The sequence below is a fragment of the Asparagus officinalis genome, chromosome 10 (assembly GCF_001876935.1).
Source record: "Asparagus officinalis chromosome 10, Aspof.V1, whole genome shotgun sequence".
Lineage (NCBI taxonomy): Eukaryota > Viridiplantae > Streptophyta > Magnoliopsida > Asparagales > Asparagaceae > Asparagus > Asparagus officinalis.
This window is the reverse complement of record NC_033803.1, coordinates 69,271,678-69,294,782: the sequence shown is the minus strand read 5'-3', so window position 1 is coordinate 69,294,782 and position 23,105 is coordinate 69,271,678. Positions and strand designations below refer to the sequence as shown.

General features: G+C 35.6%; 3 protein-coding genes across 7 annotated transcripts in view; 1 reads left to right on the top strand and 2 right to left on the bottom strand.

Moving 5' to 3' along the window:
- On the top strand, positions 745-7,563 carry LOC109826165 (importin subunit alpha-like). 5 transcript variants are annotated; one of them, XR_002243211.1, is made up of 6 exons: positions 745-1,777; positions 1,964-2,794; positions 4,452-4,580; positions 6,985-7,054; positions 7,271-7,329; positions 7,411-7,563. XR_002243211.1 is itself a non-coding variant. In XM_020393155.1 (4 exons), the coding sequence occupies exons 1-4, from the start codon at positions 2,780-2,782 to the stop codon at positions 7,499-7,501; spliced, it is 294 nt and encodes a 97-aa protein (XP_020248744.1). In that variant the 5' UTR covers positions 2,647-2,779; the 3' UTR covers positions 7,502-7,563. The 5 variants fall into 5 exon arrangements, 1 of the variants encoding a protein (XP_020248744.1); XR_002243212.1 differs by lacking the exon at positions 1,964-2,794 and having other exon boundaries at positions 1,535-1,729; XR_002243210.1 differs by lacking the exon at positions 1,964-2,794 and having other exon boundaries at positions 1,554-1,777.
- On the bottom strand, positions 11,216-15,405 carry LOC109825036 (40S ribosomal protein S14-3-like). The gene is made up of 6 exons (XM_020391723.1): positions 15,303-15,405; positions 14,448-14,567; positions 14,319-14,364; positions 12,088-12,173; positions 11,846-11,975; positions 11,216-11,513 (listed from the first exon to the last, which is right to left on the bottom strand). Exons 1-6 carry the CDS (start codon positions 15,303-15,305, stop codon positions 11,446-11,448), a joined length of 453 nt encoding a protein of 150 aa, XP_020247312.1. The 5' UTR covers positions 15,306-15,405; the 3' UTR covers positions 11,216-11,445.
- The window catches only part of LOC109825035 (protein ABHD11), a 16,352-nt gene continuing 9,230 nt past the window's right edge, over positions 15,984-23,105 (bottom strand). Inside the window, exons 2-5 of the mRNA XM_020391722.1 lie at positions 19,908-20,146; positions 18,342-18,454; positions 16,935-17,075; positions 15,984-16,382 (exon numbers count right to left, since the gene is read on the bottom strand). Of these exons, the coding sequence (XP_020247311.1) occupies positions 16,130-16,382; positions 16,935-17,075; positions 18,342-18,454; positions 19,908-20,146 (746 nt within the window). The 3' untranslated portion in view covers positions 15,984-16,129. The remainder of the gene's footprint in view (positions 16,383-16,934; positions 17,076-18,341; positions 18,455-19,907; positions 20,147-23,105) is intronic.

Sequence of the window (23,105 nt, the reverse complement as noted above, 5' to 3'; positions counted from 1 at the left end):
CCTCTATACTCTCTATTTTCAGCCTAAAGCAACAGATAGATCGAGGCTAGCAGAAATTAGCTCCCAATCTTAGGATCGGCTAATTTTTTTTAAATTTTGGGGTGTTTATGAGGAATGCTCCAGAAATTATTGATTATTAATTCTTTCTTTTTTTTGGTAATTGAAAATATTTCACTTACCATGAGCGATATTTGCAGACCGCTACCCAGACATTCCTGGGGGTGTATACAAGAATGGACTACAGAAAAATGTCAAAGCACTTTAAGAACTTACTTGCTTACTTCAAATATGTACATCAAAGTATGGTAAGGCATATGTGAATGAAATGCTCTACAAAGGATCTCTCTCATAATATATCGTTAATAATCCTCTCAAAAGGCATCTCCTTTCTTGCAAATGCCCACCGATTCCTCTCCATCTATGCATGATATACACATGCAGCTAAGAAAGCACAGAAAACTTTCTTACAAATTGATTTGCCTAAACAACCAAATCACTTCATCTTGCCAGTCATGTATTAACATCACTCCAAGCCATGATTCCCAGCGACGTCCTCTTTGAAAAATCACATTTGAAGAGCAGATGATCCAATTCTTTAGGGCCCTGTTGACAAAAATTACAAATATGTGGACAATCAATGTCCAGCCTTAATACTCTCTTGTGTTAATAACCTGGCTCTCATCACAAGCCACCCTATGAAATGGCACATTTAAAGAGGTCCAAACAAGAGGGGACCAAAAGCAGTCTCTGGCATCAGTGCATGATATATCAAGGAGATACTAATTAAGTATGCTACCAACACAATATGTTGCCATTTTTCGCACACTTGCAGCAATCCCACTGAACTGCAATATAAACCAATCTCTCACCTTCAACACCCTTTTCCTTTGCCAAGAATCAGCTGCTTTGCAACAGACCTCCCTTATGATACAGTGCTTAAGATTAGGTTCATGTAACCATTTAATCCACAAAGTCTTCTTATTTAGGTGAATCTCCCAAATAACTTTAGCAATTGAAGTTATACTCCACCCTTCTGCCCCATATAACCCCAAGCCACCACATCTTTTAAATTTACGAGCATCCTTCAACGCTATACAGGTCATTTTATGCTTCTCATCTTTTACTCCCAAAGAAACTTCCTACAGGCAACGTCAATACCTATGAGAATAACGTTGTTATGAGAGCCAGTATATTAGCAGAACAACAACGGGCTAATGTATGCTAGAAGCCTGTTGTTGTTGTTGCGGCCATGTTGACGGTAATGAGTCCTAAGTATAATTTAGTCATGAATCATATCCGGATAAATCTTCCTAATGTGAGGAGATAACATGAAACCGGTTAAATTTTAGTTGGCATTTGTTTAACCTTAAAAGTAGAAACTAAAATTTTCATTATATTGCATTTTTATAGTAGTTTGAATGATTTTATCTATTTCAGCATATTGTTGAAATAATAGCTTGTATTTTGCATTATATTATTTGAAATATTTTCTAAATCAACCTGCATATACCATCTATTAGATTAGCTATTTATTTGAGACTACTTGATAGTATATTGGAGTATCCCAAAGCTCATTTTTTAAGTTATTGTGGATAGACCACCTGTTGCCAAATTTAACTTACTAACCCTATGGTTTTGTTGTTGCAGATAAACCGCCTGAAATAGTTCTATGCTGCAGATAGACCCAATGAAAGGAAATATATTGTTGTAGATAGACTCCTTGAAGCGGGTAAAAGATTCACTTAGGGGGTTTATCTGCTACCATAGAATTATAGAGGTAGTAATTCTATTTGGCAATAGTATAGAGGGTCTATCTGCTACTAACCCTATTTATTTTCAAATTAGCTATCCTTTAGCTTGAGGTGCTGAAACTTTGCACGCTATATTTTGTATAATCCTTCAGTTGTTTCCTAGCCTTAAAAAGATAGTCTTACTCTCAATGATAACATTGTTGTTCAAGCAGAGCTGTCACCCTTATACATTGATCTCCAAGGCATGGTGAACGGTGCAATAGAGACATGCAGAGGTGAGCGTAGTTTTACGATATCAAAGAGACTAAAAGTTGGTCCAAAATTAACAAATTGAGTGGTTATCCGGCGCTTGTTAGCAGGATTCGTTTCTGCTAACTTGCGCTCCCACTGAGATTGAGATGGCGAAAACTAGAAAAAATCATGGGAAAAAATTGCTAAAGTTTGGATTTAGTGCTTCAAATCCGAATTCATCTTCTTCGATTGATCAAGAAACGGGATCGATTGAGGAAGGTGATGATTTCTTGAATATAATGGGATCTACGGGGCCAAAGGGAGAAAAGAAAAAGAGGATTATGGATGAAATTCTGAATGATTCAAACTCAAGATCTTGTCGGAATCTTCCTCTGGAGATTGGAGTTTGTCAGATCAATAAATTCTCCCAACCTGAAATTGATTCTGCTCCTCTGGAGATTGGAGTTTGTCAGCTCAGTGAATCCTCTCTAGCTGGTGTTGTTCGAAATTGATTCTGCTCCTCTGGAGATTGGAGTTTGTCAGCTCAGTGAATCCTCTCTAGCTGGTGTTGTTCGCTCTAATTCTGCTCCTCAGGTGACTGGGAGTTTGTCAGCTCAGTGAATCCTCTCTAGCTGGTGTTGTTCGCTCTAATTCTGCTCCTCAGGTGACTGGAGGTTATCAGATTAGCGAATCTGCCCTAGCTGGTGATGTTGATTCCGTTGTTAAGGTGATCAGAGGCGAATCATCTCAGTCAGGAGTTCAGAAGATCATCTGTGATACTCTAGGCTCTCTTTCATATGCTGGTAAATCTGGTAAGGTTTCTTGGGTCGATGAGGTTGATTTTGTTGTTGATTCATCTCATCAACTACAAAATTTGAATTCGGCTGGATCATATACGAGAATTCAAGCCTTCATTAATGTTCATTGATCAAAAATCTTTAAGCAAAACGTTTTGACTGATTGAAGTAGAATAAACCCTGGTCTTGGTCTGGATCATATACGAGAATTCAAGCCTTCATTAATGTTCATTGGTCAAAAATCTTTAGGATTGCCCAGTGGCTCAAGTCAGCATCACTTCAAAAAAAAATTCCAAGAATCTGAAAGCAGAAAGAAAAGGACATTAAAGAAATGAATCTCTTAAGTTCCAAGTAAAACGTTTTGACTGTAAGTATTGTGTGGGCCCAAATCATGTACTTGAGCTTTAGCCATATCTATTTACCCTTAAAAAGAGGGAGTTTATGAAAAACTTTACCCTTCCCAAAATAGCCTTCCACCAAATTTAATTATCAAACATATCCTGAATTCATAAACCACTTTACCCTTTCATCAGTTACGCCTATATTCCTCCTCCTTTCAATTCATCGATTACGTACCCTCCTCCGATCTTCCTTTACCTCCACCAACTTTTAAAGATGAATTCAATTCACCAGTTCATCCGTTACTCATCTTCTCAGCCCATCTTCTCAGTTCTTAAGTTACACAGTCCTACGATCTTAAGCCATCAATTTCCAAAGATGATTGTTATTGCCCTAATCATCAACGCTGCGCCTCCGCCATCATCTCCTCAGTTGTCAGAATTTTGGCATCGGTTAAGACTGATTTTACTTTTTTCTCTTCATTCCTCTCATTTTGTTCTAATTTTAAAGAAAAATTTCATTTAATTTTGTTCTAATTAGCTATCATATAATTTTGTTCTAATTCAGCAATAGGTCAAGGATTGTCCGAATTAGGGCTTGCTTCAAGTCTTCATCTTGCTCCTGTGTCAGTTTCATCATGTAAAAATTCAATTGTTATATTTTGTGAAATTATGGTTTCTGTCCTTTTAGTTACTTTTGATGAATTAGTTTTTTTTTTGAGCTGAATTGAGAAAATTAGGGGTGGAGGATTTTGTTAGATAGTATTTGCAGACACAAGTGGGGAAAGTTGAGTGAGTTAGGGAGGGCTAGATTTTTTTCTAACTGTATCAGTTTTGTTCTCACATCTAAATTCCACGACATAATTTACATGTACAATAATATTGCGTGTGTGGGTGTATTTTTGTTTGCGTATTCATGTTCTTTTGCTTGTGCAATAAGGAGATAATGTTGATAGACTGAACAAAAACACACAATTTTGTAATATGGGACATAAGCCTGCATAAGCCTGATAATTGTATCGGTGCAGCCTCATAATCAGGTATGCAGGCGCATAACCTGCATAAGCCTGATTGTGCAAGCAATATGGGACAGCATCTATTTTCTTTCCATTAGTTTCCCCTCATTTTTTTCATTCTTGACTGATTTGACATTGAGCCCTGCCTTACGTTGGACCTGCTTTCTGTGACTAGGATGATTTAACATTGATTCAGTGCATTGTCTTCCCTACATGCAATAGTACAAATGAAACTCCACTTTTACTAGCATTATTTTGTATTTTGTATTAATTTTTGTGTTTAAATAACGGAGAGTAATCCTATGAAGTATTTTGCAGTTTATTATCGACAACAAAGTGCTTCATTGCCTTCTTCAACTACTCACGCATAATTACAAAAAGAGCATTAAAAAAGAAGCTTACTGGACGCTCTCAAATATTACCGCTGGAACTAGAACTCAGATCCAGGTAATACATTCTCTCCCAGTCCTTTCTCTTAATGGTCCCATGCTGAGATTCTTGCTGGAAGCCTGTAATTATACAGATTACACAATCTCTTTTCTTCATTAATTGACATTTCCCATAATGCATCATTCTCTCAAGGATAAAGTGACACAGAATCGATGGAGACGGTTGTTGTTATGTTATTCCAGAGAAGGATTGTAATTTAAAATTTTAAGATATGCGATGTATATGTTGTTTGCTATAAACCAGCGTTGTGTTTACTATATATATTGCTAACATATGTGTTATATAAAGGTATCTATATTAATACAAACTAAAATGGATCATTATGTATACAATGGTTAGGCTCGATTAGTGGATCATAGCATTGACGAGCACAATCCTTCTTGGATTCCAGGTTCCTTAAGTTTATAATTTGTACATTTAAACTTAAAATTTGTGCAATTATATTTACTCACTAAACTGTAGACATGAACATTTATACCACGAAGCAGTATCACCTCGGACACACATTAAACATGATACTTCTACTTTGTTTTTATTTTTCTATCTTATTTTTTGAATTTGATTGATTTGATGTGCTTATGTGTATTATCTTCCTGCATCTATGTGTTTAATGCCCATATTCCTGCAACATAGGATACTAACACAAGGCTTTGCTGCATTCAAAGGCTGTCATTCTACTAACAAGAAACTAATTCGTAGCAAATTGAGGCATGGAAAGAAGGAAACTGCAACTTTGAGGTTCATCAGCCAGAGGAGACAAATCAACAACATTTGGCAATGATTTAAAATATAGATTATTCTAACTCCATGGGTATGTAAAGGCAAAATAGAAAAAAATACCGCAGTAAACAAATCAAATTTCATAATATAGTTCTGATTCGCAACCCAAATTGCGCCAGGTATAGGATGGTACATCTTTAAGCTTATGTCATCCAATGGCAGTATGATAGATATATTATATATTGCTCATACCTGATAGCCTCTTTTTGGGCTAAGGAAACGATTAGTAGTAGGTAGACTTGAAATACCCACAATTTGTCTGCAAGAAGTTCTTCACAGTTTGTTTTCTGGATTTTTCATATACTTACAGGCAGCTATAATCTTGCTATAATATATGTACTGGTCAGTGCAGATAATATACTATGTACTGTACACCCTTCAAAATATGAGCTTTAAGTTGTGATTTCATAGAAATCCCATAATAACAAAGTGGCGAGTTCTTAAGCAAATTGAATTATTTGAAGGGATTTCAAAATATGAGTTTTAAGTTTCCAGAGAGAGGTAGTCAGATTATATATTTATATTAAAGAAAATAGAATATAGTTACATAACCTTTCAATGTGTGACTAAACAAATAGAATACAACTACATGTTTTAGGAGGCCTTAAGTTTTACATAACCTTTCAATGTGTGACTAAACAAATAGAATACAACTACATGTTTTAGGAGGCCTTAAGTTGTTCAAAGTCATGCCATCCAAGGATCTCAATACAACTACATGTTTTAGGAGGCCTTAAGTTGTTCAAAGTCATGCCATCCAAGGATCTCCAGTTGTTTGTGAGCTTTTATTCATTTATTTCATTGCAATATCATATTCTATTGGATAGTCTAACCCTGAAGCAGAAAGTGTAACTAACATTTGTTGAATTTGACTTCTGCAAGATCATGGTTGCTTCATTAACAGTCACTAATACAAACATGAACCATCTATATTTTGAAGCCTTTAAATTAGAGGATTCAGGATTTTGTGGTACAATACTACAGAAGAATATGAATTTGAAGCAAACAGGCACATGAACTTCAAATAAATGAATCATTTTCTTTAATAAAAGTATCTAAATACATTCCTTTACACTGGACAAGGAAATAGAAAATAAAACGTAAATACTAGAGAAATAAAGAAATAATATGAAGTGCATACTCATATACAAAAAACAAACAGCAGATCCTTTTTCCCCAAATACTAGAGAAGATATGTTTGCTTTGTTTCCTGATAGAATCCCATTAGACTCAAATACTCCCAAATCTTCTTAATTTTCTTTACTTGTTTTAATGCACACATTATACCGTTTCTAAAGTTTTATTTGTGGATGTTAATAAATAATTTTAAAATTGATGAGTGAAAAATTAATTGACCTTCAAATATTTAAACTCTTGTAGTTTTTCAATATGCATCACCTTTATTTCTTTATTAAAACTTCTTGACAGATTTCTCCTTCTTGTGTAGGGCCTTCCTCTCGGCTTCATGTCCTCGTAAAGGAGTTGTTATTGGACAATGACCCTGAGAAGATCGTCATCTGTATAGAAGTCCGCTCTTTCTTCTCCTTTATGAATGCTATGCTTGGCAAACTCTTCCACGACGGACTTTCCCATTGACCTTCAAATATTTAAACTCTTGTAGTTTTTCAATATGCATCACGTGCAGAAGTGACTTGCCCTCAATGAAACCCCTGATGCCTCTAAGGACTCAGGTAACTTATGTTGTCATAAACTTCTTTTAACATAACAAGTCGCGGAAAGAGAAGAGGGGGAAAAATTATATTACTAATGGTTCATTTATTTATCTTTTCATTTCTTTTTTCCTCTTTGTTGAAATTATTAATTTTTAGAAATATCATTAATGCTTAATTCTCTTGTATCTTGCAACATTGGACAAAATTCCTCTTATTCATTCTATGTCTATAAAGGATCAGAAGATTCTGATAAACTGTGGCAGAGGCCAATTCGAATCTACAACACCTAGCATGTATGTTGATTTCACTATGCTCTAGAGATTAATACTAGAACCATTCATTTTAGTTAATTCAAGTTGTTGCTTCTCTTGTAGGTTTTTCCTCAATGTATCTTCATTTAAAATGAGTTGCTCCTGGCCGGACAAGAGGACTAATTATCTCTGCAATCAACTCATCGACAAATAATATTAATGGGTTCAAACAACTTTAACAATCCATACATCAAGCAGTTGGAGAAAGATGTCTGCACTATCTTGGCCGCAAATGAAGAGTCTATCAGAGCCGAGTTGCAGGATGAGCTCAGGCAAGCTTATGATGAGAAGATGTCTAAGTTTAGTCAGCAGATCTGTAGCCATGGGCTTGATGTGTAATTTTATTTGCTGAAAACTCTGACATTTGATTCTCTTAGTGAAACTGTTTTTATCTTTATAGTATCATTGCTTTTAGCCTGTGATAAGTCAGCTTTCGTGGATCTATGCGACATCTGAATTTCATTATAAAAAGAAACTTATTGGAGCGCAATATGAGAGAACTCTACATGAAATATAAAGTAAAGCTGATCCATATCTGTAAAGATAATCCTAATTCTTTTTATTTATAGTATCATGGTTTTCCTCCTTTGGTTTCATTTGCAATTGATTTTATCAATGATAGAACTATTGTTATCAAACAATTAATAAATAAATATAATTTTACTATTCAATCCTTTTGAATTTATAAATTCTATCCATATGTTTGATACATGGTTTAAATTAAATAAATCTTAATGAAATGAATCAATAATAAACGACTACCGTTTGAGTCGGGCTAGCATGCGGATTGTTTAAATCCGTTCCGCATGTACCGTTGTGCTAAAAGAGTTAACACTCTTAGTGCTACGATATTGAATACGTAGACCTCGTCTTTCTCACGGGAATAGACTGCCCGGCGACGCGTGTTAGGCGTTGACTTTAGGGTTTTTGGCTAACCCCCAGCCTTCAACGGGTTTGATTAGCCTTTACCGGCTACCGTTTGAGTCGGGCTAACATGCGGATTGTCGACATCCGTCCCGCATGTAACGTTGTGCTAAGGGAATAAACTCCCTTAGACTTCGTGCTATGATGTCGAATACGTTTGATACATGGTTTAAATTAAATAAATCTTAATGAAATGAATCAATAATAAAATAATAAATTAAAAATTTACCACGTGCATTGCACGTGCAATCAAACTAGTATATATAAAAGAGTCGAAAAAAATTGACTGACGAGGTATATTTGCACTTGGTCAAATATTATAGAGAGTGTGGGAGAGATATGTATGTGATTCTTTTTTGCAAGTATCTAAATTTTGGAGGGCAAATCTATATGTGTGGAATATTTAAGGGGTATATATGAAAAAAAGAAACATGAGTTTTTTCTGTAAAATTTTGAATTTTAGAGGGAAAATCTGTAAGTACCAGAGATTCGAGGGGTATATATGTAAAAAATTATTAACTTTCCCACTCAAATCAAAACTCTGCAACTGAAGTATGCCTTAGGGGCTGTTTGGTTGTTGTTGCTAAAGTTGTGTATTTATGACACAACTTGGAAAGTTGTTGTCCACCTCATCAATTTCACTTTTATACTTTTCTTTGTCTGTTTCTGATTCCATTGGAATCATAAAACACTTGTTTGGTTTGCAAAATGAAACTTTAATTGTTTGTTTGGAAAGTGTAAAAAGTGGTCCCTACTCAAATTATCATATTGGTTGGAATTATTTTTTATTATTTTTTCCTAACTTCAATGTTAGCTTTCTCCTAAAATCATGTCTTTTTTTCATGAAATCACTTTACAAGCCACATCAGCATATGAAATCACTTTACACTATTTTCACAACTACAAACAAACAATTGAAAGTGATGAAAGCTAACATTGGGACCCACTTTTTTTACACTTTACATCCTTTTACATGGTAAAAACATACAACCAAACAGCCCCTTAGTGTGTCAAAATTTAGGTCTTGTTGTCTTAATGGAAAGCGGGTGTCATTGTATAGGCTAATCTAGTATTTTAGCCTCTTAAAATATAACATAATCTATTCTAATAAATATATATTATATTAATTAATACTATTAAATAGTTCCGCAACTACCACCAATGGCATAATATTATATTTATAATTAATATATGTTATTATATATTATATTAAGAATGGTTAATATATAATATTAATTATAACATATTTAACACCATATTAGAAAACTCAAAACACCTAATTGGTGTTTTGAGATAAACGTTCTTTTTTTTTTGGTCCATAAGCGTTTTGTTTTCCTCGTGAAACAATAATGGTTTCCAAACACGTTGTGTTTTTATTTTGACAAAAACACCGTAAAAACACGAAAAACAAGGTGACCATCTAACGCTCCCTATTGAACCGGACAACTTTAAAGATCTCATGAGCTAAACCAACTTCAAGCTCCCGATTTCACACTCAAGCCCTCCGGAACTCTTTCTAATTGAAACTATTTTTCCCTCTTAATTGCTTGGTAATGAATAAAATTGATGGAGGAGTAAACTACAGCAAAAGATAGTTTGCGCCATCCTCACTTTCATGAAGGATTATGGTGTTGAAAGACAAAAGGTCCAAATTCCCTACTTAAATTCTGATAGGGTTGAATAGGTAAATGTCCGCAACAGGTTGCTCCTTGGGAAACATCGGTCATAATCGTGCCTCAGAAACTCCACAGCTATAGCCTACCGTTACTTTTATGGGCATCTTCACCATAATTTCTCTAAAATTGAGAATCAAAATGTCAAATTCTCTAAGAGCTTTGCTACAGTGACCCAAAATATGGGACCAATAAAAGGGGCAAGTGAGGTGTCTCCCTCCTATTGGATAATGAGTTGGTCATCATTAATGATGGTCAACTCATTATCCAATAGGAGGGAGACATCTCACTTGTCCCCTTTATTGGTCCCATATTTTGGGTCCTTAAAGAATTTTTCATTCTCTAAATTTTTTTTACTCCAATTCCAACAACTTTCCTATTGTAGGGATTTAGGCATTTATTACAACTATAAAACATCCTACATACTCAATAATTATTAAGAAAATAAATGTTTGATATTTTATTATAACAATATAAAACTCAATAAAGTATTAGATATACATTTTTTCTTCTTTGGAAAATGTGAGATATTTATGATAATGTTACTTTTAAAATTTTGGAGAAGGAAGAATTTTTACAAAATACAGCAGAATTTTTTCTTCTGTTGGACCTAAAAATAGTTATATTCCCCAAAATTAAGTATTTTAAAAAGATGAGGAAACTATTGGAGACGCTCTAATAAGTTGTAGTTAAAGGGTACTATTTTTCGTCCTTTCAGAATTCTAGTGGTATTGTTCATATCATTTACAAGCACATGGTCTCGTGAACTTCATCTCTCGATGTATTATCCAATGAGAAATGATTTTACAAAAGCTCACAGTTAGGCTTGAGCCTATTCAAATAAAAAAATAAAAATAAAAAAAATCTTGCTTCAGCTTATTCAACAACTCAACAATGACTCAAAAGTATAACGTAATATAAACAAAGAAGTATTAACAGCCTAAACTTCAGTAGATATAGCTATAATATTATCAAGGCGCATAAATGCAAGGGTAGAGAGAGAGACTAACGGGAGACGCATAGATAGCACCTACGGCAGTGAAAAGCTTTTATTCGCAAAAGGGTAAATGCTTGAGACCTTCATTTCAACAATTTTATTCGGAAACCAAAATAAACGTGTGTTATGCACAAGAATAATGCGGATACAACCGCGTGTTTGCTAACATAAGCAGTAATTATTAGATGAAACGGAAAACCAACGTCAATAAACCCAAACATACTACGACAAGTTGTGCTTTCACCATGTAGCCTGGTTATATTTGATGGCAGAGTAAAGAAAACTAGTTGAAGATCATTTAAGGATCGAGATAAGCACACAGTGAAATAAGGCCAACGTTGAACATCATGGTTTTGAAGTTTACCCGAAAACAGCAGATTATAATCTCAACAAACTGTCATAAACTAAACGAATATAGAAATTACTGCAAAATTGTTCCAAATAACAAAGACATGAGCACTGTTGAGAATTGACTGGGGCTCCTCGACGCAGCGACGAAGGGAACTACAGCCTCCTTCCTCTTCTTCCACCCTTTCTGCGAGTGCTATCAGTGGGAATGGGCGTCACATCCTCTGCATGGCCAAAAGAAAATAAACTATCAAGAATATTGATTATGTGGATTCCGTTATATATAGACAAGAACTGAAATTCTAAGCAAAAGGAATCAACCATCAATTCGCCCGTGTACGACGAGTGTTTCAAATTAAACATGCATTGCATAACTGAGTACATTTCTGATAAATAAATACATATATCTAAGGAGCATCCAGGAAGTGTCGCTGGCAGCATAGTCTCAAATTAACCCACTAAAATAGTAACATTTATCTAACTGATCTTAAAAGCGATTATAGCAATTAAAAGGAAGGTTAAGATTAAATAGAATCTAAAATATGAATGAACTAACCAATGCGACCAATTTTCATCCCAGAACGAGCAAGTGCCCTGAGGGCAGACTGAGCACCAGGACCAGGTGTCTTAGTTTTGTTCCCACCGGTTGCTCGCAGCTTAATATGCAGAGCAGTGATCCCAAGTTCCTGTAAGGAAATCAGAAGGAAGAATTCAGATAAAAGGTTAAAGCTAGCTAGTGTAAACTATATACTACAGAGCCTTAGTGAATAATCAGCTGCGACATAGACAGTAACACACCTTGCATCGCTGTGCCACATCTTGAGCTGCAAGCATGGCAGCATAAGGAGATGATTCATCTCGGTCAGCCTTGACTTTCATACCACCTGTATCAGAGAATTTATAACGCCAGACTGCTCATGAGGGTCCATCCATAAAATTTACAAGGCCACAGATAAGGCAGAACAATTGCTGTAAATAAATCACTAGTAAGCTGTTCAAGAGGACAATGAATTCTGAGAACTTGCGAGCAAAAGATTAACTCTGACAGTCTGACCTGCTCATCTTACAACTACTGAACATAAAAGTTAGCTGCACTAATTGCAGAACAACATAGTCTGCCATATGCCAAAATGATCACTACCTTATTTGCACAACTCCAGTATGATTTGACACGCCACGCCTCAAAAGCTTTTATAGCTTACTCACTTCATGTTATGAAGCAAGAGCATGTCCACGGACACTGGGACATGCCACACATACAAAGCAAAAAAAAAAAACCCTAAAAATGTAGGATACCCAGACAAGAGACTAGTTCTCAAAGTAGTTCTCACCAATCTTGTGAGAACTCCATGACCTGCATCATCCTCAATCTACCCAGCAAAATGAGTGGAAGAATGAAAAACCAAGAGGTCTTCAAATGGCTTCTAGAACAAACTTATAGAAGACAGTTTCATTTCTCTTTTTAGGACTAACCTGTGTGTATTGAACAAGATGAATTGTGCATCCTACGTACGGTCCACACAATTCGTCTTTTTCCAGACATTATAGCAGTTCTCTACATATGTTCCCCTCATCGGAAGAATAACACCAACTACAATCTATTGTCTCCATTCAATCATCCAAGACAAATAACCAATAATATTTTAGGAAGGAATTTATATATTTTCTGATGGTGGAAACTGGAAACACTGGCCCTAGCAACAGCAACAAAGCTCTTTCTCTTTCTTCAATTTGTTAGTCTTTATTCACCACCTTCTGTTTGAAGCAAAATCCTCATGGATTAAATTATTTTAAGAAAATTAATAGCGGCAAAAAATGCAGATGTTTAAAGGTGAACATGTCTTAGTTGATCCTGTGAATTAAAACAACATTATTATGCGTGAATTTATTCAACATGAATGTAACGTTCTCAACAAGTACTGGAAAGTAAATAAGAAAAAGGGTCAAAGGATGGGAATATAATGAAGAAGTGGGAACTAAAGAAAGGAGCAACATCTAGTTGATGGCATCAAAATGGTGTCTCAAGTACCAGGGGAAAAAATGAAATAATTTAACTTAGAACTGAAATATGGGTGAACTTTTTGAGTTTGACATATCCAAGGAGGAAAACAAGACTGGAAACAAAAACATATCCGGTCAAATTATTAAAACATGGGAAGAGATAGGATATGAAAAGATCTTCAAAACAATGAGGAAATATGATTCTTCTACAAAACAGTTATGCCTACTGAACATATGTAAACCCCATAAGGTTCTAACTAGCTAACTACAAAGCACAATAATTCCACAAAGGCCAAACATGACAACAGAAAATTCTTCCAAATTCTTTGCTTTGACTCCAAAGTTATAGTAAGGTAGTGCAACACAAAATGACAAATGGAGAAAGTACCTACTGGTCAATCTAAAGAAGGACGTTGTAATATGCCTACATCTAATCTCAATGCAAACCAAGATCTATGATCTCAATAAAATAAATGCTACAGCACAGGCCTTCATCCAATATCAACAGCAACTCTCAGTATCATACAACAATCAACAAACATTATGAATAGCATAGGTCTTCGTTGAATTCATCACCAAATCTAAGAATGACATTGTAATACCAAACTATTTTCACACAGAATGCAAACACATCTAATAATTATTCAACTACTCTAGTCTTAAAGAATAACAGGAGATATAATGCATAATAAAACAAATGGAGAAAGTCCTAATGGTCAATCTAAAGAAGGACTTTGTAATATGCCTACATCTAATCTCATTGCAAACCAAGATCTATGATCTCAATAAAATAAATGCTATAGCACAGGCCTTCATCCAATATATCAACAGCAACTCTCAATATCATACAACAATCAACAAACATTATGAATAGCATAGGTCTTAGTTGAATCCATCATCAAATCTAAGAATGACATTGTAATACCAAACTATTTTCGCACAGAATGCAAACACATCTAGCAATTATTCAACTACTCTAGTCTTAAAGAATAACAGGAGATATAATGCATAATAAAACAAATCCATACCAGTAATGCGAACAAGTGTTTCCCTTCCAGATAAATCAGTAACATGCTGTAAATCAAACAGTAACAAATCAATATCAGCAGTCAAACAGTTGCTAGCAATGGAACAGAAACATGAGGTTAGAAACTAACAATGAAAGTGTCATTGAATGACGCAAAGATGTGGGCAACTCCAAAGACATGCTCCCCTTCTCGTACCGCTGGTCCAAGGGTCACATTATCCTCTTTGGGTTCCCTATTCTTCCTCTTCGACTGAAACCAATTGGGAAAAAATAATAAGAAAGAGCATTCCCAATTTGTATTTGGTCCTTTCGTACATTAAAGAATGAGAACAATAACATTTTTTGTAATAACTTATTAAGCCAGAATTTAAATCGGGATATATTTCTAATTATGTTATACTTAAATTTCTAGCAATCTTCTTAAGGTTTTTTTTGCTTATATACACACTCAAAAGGAATCAACCATACTCGCCAATTTACCCCTCCAAATATATACATTTATTAGTTTATCTTACAATTCTACCACATTAAGGGTAAATTGACAAAAATATTTGATTTTAGGGTAATATAAGCTTAAAAACCTATTTTTAATTCAAATTAACGTAGGAAAACAACTTATTGAAGCTCTCCAACCAAAAAGTTGCTCTATGTAATTATAAAGCTAAAACATATTAATTTCAGAAAATCAGAAAGGAGCGGGGAAAAAGAAATTTCCTAATAACACCAATAAACTTCACGAGATATAGCAAAAACAAAATCAAATTACCTCCAGTGCTAAAAAAGCAATCTTTTTTTCCTTAAAAAATGATCTCACCTCTACATCCAGATAAATTATTCTAAAAACTTGTGTATCTATTGTACTCTAAAGGAATCAATACAGATCTGCAAGCTCCAGATAACTCGAGTCCAAAGTAGTAATAGAAGCGAATCAACTGTTAAAATAACTCGAGAGAGATTTTAGAGAAGAAACCCTATAAATAATTACCATAGTGGTTTCGGCGGCGAGAAGACGGAGGCCGGTGAGGCTTCAAAATGGCGCGGCGGCGGGGAGAGCAAAAAACCCTAGCTGTCCTCTGCTCGCCTTTTGAAGGGAGTATAAGGGACTTATATTCATTTTGTTTGTGTATTGTAAATGACTATTTTACCCTTGCAGAACTAGGGATGGGCCTGTAAATTGGTTGGGCTTTGGGCTGTGATACATCATGACCTTTTCTCATTTTGGGTAATTTTCCATTTAAATTCGGGGTAATTTCATAAAAGGAATATTAATTTTTATTATTAGAGAACACCCCACAAAACTTTGTGAAGTTGCACAAAGCTCTTCCCTTCTTTTTTTTTAATTTCTAAAATGGGAATCAAAGCCAAGACTTTGGGAGTCATATTGGAACCGAAGACCTTGAACTTTTGAACATTTCAGCTGTATTTTGAGACATTCCATTCACGAGTTTGCCGAGGAAGAGATAATAAAGGGGAACGAAGAAAAAGAGGAAGGGTCGTTCTACGTTCACTGAGAGATGATGGTTATAAAAGGAAAAAGCTTTCTTTTGTATTTTACAAAATAATAAATGCACTTCATCTTTATAGATCAACATCTTCCGAATGACATTCTTCTGAATGCAAGAACAAAACGCACTCTTCATCGCGGAATTGTAACCGAGACGGAATCAACACAAATTAGACGCGCGTTTGTAAATACCAACGGATACATCAATTGTGAATAAACAAAATTCAATACAACTGCTTTCGGGATTTAGTTTTGAGAAGCAAAATTATTATTAACGACAACACAGACCCAAAAAAAAACACGTGATCTCAAGCCTTCTTCACAAAGTTGGGTGCCATTATCTCAAGAAGCCCCTTCGGATTATCTACATGCACCCAGTGACCAGCTTTCGGGAGAACATGAAGAGAAACCTTCCCCTCTTCGGCACTCCCCCTTTTCTGGGAGACTTGCTCCAGCTTCTCGAGTACGTGTGGATGCCATCTATCGCTATTCTCAGCTCGAACGATGACAATCTCCAATCCTTTGGGCGGGTGCTCCAATAGAGACCAATAGCTCGTGTCCCTAGAGACATCAAAATACAACTGAATGGTGAAGGAATGGTGAAGCGTTATCGAGAATACTAAAGGGTAAGGTAACCCCGACTGTTTAGGAGGGTGTTAAACCCCAATTAGAATCATTAAACCCGAAATTTTCATGTCCTAAACAGTCGGGTTGGCAACCCCGATTGTTTAGGAACTTCATTAAGCCCACGTGACAAAAAATGGGTCGATTTTGATAAATAAAAAAAAGTGGGTAGATTTTGAAAAATAAAAAACTTTTTGGGGCTGTTTTAAAAATTTCCTCTTATCGAGAATACTAAAGGGTATGTCTGGTAAGGACTTTGGCAGTAATTGGAATAGCAAATGAATTAGTAATATCGTGCAGTTCAAACTCCCGTTATTTGAAACACTTTGAAGTTGCAACAACATCCAACTAAAGCATGCTTTTTTTTAAATTAATTTATTTATTATTATGATTATATTTGGATGTATTCACAAACAATATGGGATTCAAAGCTCTTATCCAAACCCTCACTACTTTAGAGTCCTTAGTACGGAGGAGAGGAGGTTTTACCTGTAGGAATTGAACATCTCAATGGCAGCTTGGAGGTCAAAAGCCCAGGTTACTCTGTCGCCTTCCTTCTTTAAGTTGCTGCCTATCCACTCAGAAAGGGACTTGGAAAACCCGAGCTCAAGCATGTGGTCAACAACCCACCTGATGTTGGATAGAGATATAACTTAAATTCGTGCGTTCCTCAAAGCAAAATAAAGGTAAAGAAAAACTTAATTAAGAGTGACATGTTGGAATGCAGTTCTGATGGTGAAGTTGTTTCTTGAAGCCTTGGAGGCAAAGATACAAAGAATAGAATGGCGTTTTCTCATTCTAAAGCCAAGAACAAAATTTAACTTTTTTGGGGGACAAGCCACAGAGACTAAAAGCCAGAATTTTAATCAATGTTTTGTAGCTACCCATTGCCTAAGCACATGTATATTTTGCACGGTAAGACCCTTGTGAGAGAGAGTTGTACCAATGTTAACGCATTCTTCAATGATGAGGGTACATAATTCAATTGTACAGATTCATCCAATTGTAAAAGTAAAGTGTTTGAGCCAAAATCCTAACAAAGCTAACGACATGTTTCTGCATCCAAAATATCAATCAACTTAAATTTGATGGATTATCCGAACTGTGCCTCTGTACCATGGCATTGATCAACATTAGGTAGCCCAAAACTCAGAAAGTTCCGAATGTTTTACCTACTAATTGGATTAATATAAATTCGTATAGGTGATATAATGACTAGTGATCAAAACTCGTAGATTTTGTGACAATGTCCGTAGATGTTTTGCTGTAAATATGTCATCAAATCTACCTATGAACTTTTAACTTAACCCGCCCAAATGATAAGTAGTCCCATGAAGCAAGAAGGATTGCAAATAACAAGTAGTCCCATGAAGCAAGAAGGAACTGTAACATTGAAACTCTTATCAGAGCCCATAGTCTCCTCAACATGTTAGTACATAAAGAAAGCACGATGAAATAACTAGAAGTTAGCAATAGTCAATAGTTAGCGTGCAATTGAGATTTCACCCAGAAACTTTCCACCGAAGAAACTATCGTTTGCAACACTTTAGAGAGCTACTTACAGAAAGTACAGAAAACAGAGAATGTTGTTGCATTATCTTTTCTTTTACATTATTAAACATAGGACCTTAATCTAATAAAAAATGGAAACAAAATATTATGTAGGCATCACATGTTTGTTGATCTCAAATAGCATAGTGAATACTTTAAACTTATGTTACGTTACCATCAGCAAAAATCTTCTTAAACTTCAAATGCAATATGCTAAAATTTAAAAATCTAAAAGATTATGCTGTGTGATTTTGTGCATGCTCACGCATCTAAGTGTGGAAGCAAACTGCAAAGAGTGTAAGGGAGAGTATGAAAGCTGTTGAGTGCTTGAGAAAGAGAGCGTACTTCCTAGATGGAAGTGATGAAGGCAAACTGTTAAGGGTTCGCAAAACTTTCTCCACTTCTCCATCACTATCATCAGAGTTCACTTCTCCAGGAACAGAGTCCAACACCCAAAGCTGTTCTGAATCAACAATGAACAAAAGATCTACTCAGATACGAATAAACATGATAAGTAATTGACAAAACTTCTCTGACATAGATACACATGCTCATGTATATTTTATATTTTGAATATACTCAATAATTAACGGATAGACTCCTTTATGAATAACCACGACGACATTGATAAGTAATTGGCAAACTTCTCTGACATAGATACACATGCTCATGAATACATATGAACTTCTCTGACATAGATACACAGTCATGAATACGTATGCTAAAAGTTTTTCTCATTTACCTATGTGAAGAACTAGAATAACCTAGGTTTCATATAATTACTGGCCTTTAAAGAATGATATAATGACTTAGCAGAGTATACACACAATGGATGTTCAAAAGTTCAGTATGATTAAAGTAGACGTCTATTCGTTCAAACAAGGGGGGCAGTAGCCAATTAAAACAATCATATTCACTGCATACTAGGAGCTTTCAAGTTTGAAGGGAGGGGGTGAAAAAAGAGCTTCGAGAGTAAAAAGAAAGAAGAAAAAGGGGGAAAACTCTTGGCCCGCTGCAAATGAAATTATAATAGTATTATATAATATTGAGTTTGCAAATCAACCTAGAAACTTGTTTAATTTAATGTCAGCCAACTTAATGGGACCAACTTCAAAGTGATCAATAGTAAGCAATTCTAAAAACCTATGTAAAGTAACTAGACACTTTTGGTACTTCGACCATATTATCATGGCCATGTCCATTTAAACCATTCTATGACCCAAGTTAGTAATAATAACATTTATGACAATTAAAATGACCGATCAACCATGAGATGATGGACTTGGCCATGGAAAGTAACTCTTAAACAAGCAGATTGAAACGACTACGAATTTACACAACGGTGTCAACTTGACATCAACTCCTGTATCCCAATCAAAAGAAAATTTAGGCAAAATACAGGTTCCATATAGATAACTAAGGCTCATTGGCAAATGGCAATAAATGAAACTCTAGCCAACTAGTAATACAGTTAACCTCAGGCAATAGACGAAAACCTCTAAAATTTTCCAGAAAACTAGTAGTATAAAGACTAAAAAAATTATGTTAAAAGATTTAATATCTCTATCCAGATTCATGAATTGGCAAATTGGACTCTTGATGTATTAAAGTACTAACTTAAGTAGATATTATGGTTCAGTGGCATATTATCTTGCGAACGTACAAAAGACAAAACTAATTGTGTGGTATATAATTCCCAAAAAGTAGCTCACCTTCATAAGGTGAAAGAACGACGTGAGCCATATAACCAAGCGTATTAGCATAAGCCTTGTGGTACATTTACATACAGTTTATATACTCTAATTATGTGCAGCTACTCTAGAACTCACTTCAATTTTGCAAAATGACGAAAATTATGTTGATAAACTGTGCAAACTTTAAAGTTAAAAAGCAGCTAATCATGCGTAATACCTGTTTGGGAAGCACAGCAGATTCCCCGTAGTCACCACGAGCACAGCTTGCAGCATAATCCAAGGCGACCTTTCCCCCCATGGAATGACCAATGACGACATCTGGCCACTGCCATCCTTGAGACTTTACCAGATTAGCTAGATCTCTAGCTGCATTCACCATGTCACTAGGAGGATCCAGCCCTTTTATTCCAGCTGAATTTCCATGATTCCTCAGATCAACAAGAACCATCCTCCACTCTGCATCAGAAACCCAGAACAGAAAGCTCTATTATTGAGTAAATATCAGAAGAATCTTTCCATTAAAGAGCAAGATCTTTTCAAATTAAAAGACAAAAATGAGAACCATAGGTCACAGCTCAACAAATTCTAATGGAACTCATGGAGTTCCTACCGAAACTTAACCATAAAACCAAATATTAGTTTCATTAACATGTGAACTTGCTAAATAAGTTATAGAAAGACCTGAGTAACATATATTTTTGATAAATTTACTCTCTTCGACCCTTTCCAACATGTCCTTTTTTCCATGTATACACAATTAACAGGATGTACAAGATGACAACCATATCTTCCAACTCCTCTGATTTACTATCTTTCTAAACTCTAGTTTATCTTGAAAATTTTCAAAATCCAATATTTTTTACGGGCACGGTTTTCAACACTAAAGAAGCCGACAAGGACAATTTCTGCAAATACTTTGTGTTCAGAATTTTGAAGCCTAGCTTCCCAACATCTTTTCTCTTGAGAGATTTCAAAAACAGCTGAAACCAAAACTTTCCAACAGAAATCTAATTTTCCCTAAATTATTTTCATAAACCTTCATAAACAAGGCAAATGAGTCTTTTGGCTAAAATCTGCCTAAGTTTCCAATTTTAAGATCTCTTCTCCTACTAACCTACATGACCAGCACAGTGAGCTTCAACTATTTAAAAAAGCAATGTTAAATTGAGATTAATACATCAGCTTACAAAAGATTAATAGGCATAAGACTAAAAAGGGAATGAACTGTTATACTAAGTAAAAACATATTGATCAAATTCAGTAAATTGAACATTGCGTGGTTGAAATTGAAGCCATATTGCCAGACAACTGTAGGCCATCCGCAAACCCATAAGCTAGCAGTCTAATAGTATGTGCTATCATGTAGGAGTAAAGGCCTAAAAATAGTTATTCAAGGAGGTGAGTACACATCTTTAGTATTCCTTATATCCAAACTCAAGGAATACCAAGGAACGATAAGCTATAATGGTATTGAACAAGCATGACAAGGCTGCAGCCTACATTAACGAGAGTGAGGAGCATAGGAAGATATCCTTGATTTTCTATCGAGGGCAAAGTCATTGCTGAAGGGAAAGCTCTTCAATCACATAGCCCAACTGAGGAGGCCTAGGTGTCATAATGCTAGTCCAAAACCCAGTTAACAAGTCCATGCTGAGGAAAGGCCCGATAACGGCATTGAACACTCTACATCGAATGAGCTGGAAAAGAGTGCAAGTGCTGACAAAGAAAGATTGAAAGGCTAGTCAACATTTGAGAATGTGAAAGGTGGAAGCTTAGATGAAATGGTGCGTGCATTAATGGTTTGTCTCTTCACCTTCCCATTGGAAGGTATAAAAAGGAATGAGCTAGTATTCATAAAGACATCCTCTTGGTGAGAGAGAGGATCTCTCAGAGGTCTTGAGTGATTGAGCATAACCATGCAAAAAAATCTGTTGTGTTCTCTTTTTTTTGTTGCTTCATTCATAATCCCCAACAGAATCAAGGTCACTATTCTATGTCATTTAAATCCAATTTCCCCCTATTTTAAAAAATAAGTAATAAATAAATTCTTACCAAACATAATCTTTTGCCAAACATGCTCCTCTTTTTTTTTTTTGTGTGTATGTGTGTGTGGGTGATACGAGTCGCCGTGCGAGCACCCTTTGGTCGCGAAATTACCAAAATGTGGGTTGAGAAGAAGACAACTAAAACACAAGAACAATTCAGTATGGCGAAGAACCTTCTCTAGATTATGAAGAATCAATTATTACAAATCCCTCCCTCACAATCTCACTAGAATCGAGAACAACCTCTCAATCCTTCCTAAACCCTAATACAAAGATTAGAATCTCTCTTAATTACCTCTCTGATCTCTAAGATGATCTAAGCTGATGTTTAGAAACCCTAAACAACCCTTTATATAGGTGTACAAACGTGGGATCTCTAAGATGATCTAAGCTGATGTTTAGAAACCCTAAACAACCCTTTATATAGGTGTACAAACGTGGATGGCAATCTGGTAAATAACCAAGCCCAAAACCAACAGGAATTCGTGTGAATAGAAACCCAACCAAACTAGGAAACCTTCGATGAGTCGACTCAAAACTGCATATGAGTCGACTCATGACCTCGTATGAGTCGACTCATAACTAATGAGTCGACTGATCAGAAACTTTTGACAAAACGACTGGGTTTCGTGGGTCGACTCATGACAGGCATGAGTTGACTCAACCTAATGAGTCGACTCATGTACATGTATGAGTCGACTCACAAGCTGAAAACTGGATTCTTCGAATCTGTTGCTCGTCGTCTCGTTCCACGCTTCCACCTGCATTCCCCTGTACTGTTTGACACCTCTATTCTCATGCTATCATGAGAATCATCTATCCTCAAGCTCCCATGAGGATCACTAAGTTCCGAAGAGAAGATACACCTGTATCGGGGGGTGTTATTAATTGGGATATTTGGGGGATAAATGGGGGTAATTGTTAGGATATTACTGTATAGTGTTATTCATTGGAATAATGAGACTGGGACTTTACTTTATAGTGTTATTAGTTTGGACGATGAGACTTGAATTTTACTTTTTAGTGTTATTCATTTTTTTGAACTATTGTGAGACAATTACCCAACCTACCCTAAAAATGTCCCACCTATATAAAGAAAACTTCGTCCAAGCCCTCTATTTTGCCCCAGCCATCAACTTGGGACACGATGGGGGTAATCTTTCCCCAAAACTCCATCAATCATTCCCCTCTCTGCCTCAGATCTAGGGGTCACCTCCGTTCATCGATCTAGGATTAGGGTTCGTATTTCCTCTTCAAGCTTGGCCTTCAATGTTCCTCCTCCTACCGCTTTCCGTCTAGTGTTTGTCGATTTGGGATTAAAAGGTACATCTTCAATATTTCTTTTTTGTTTTAAAACTTTTTTCTTCCTG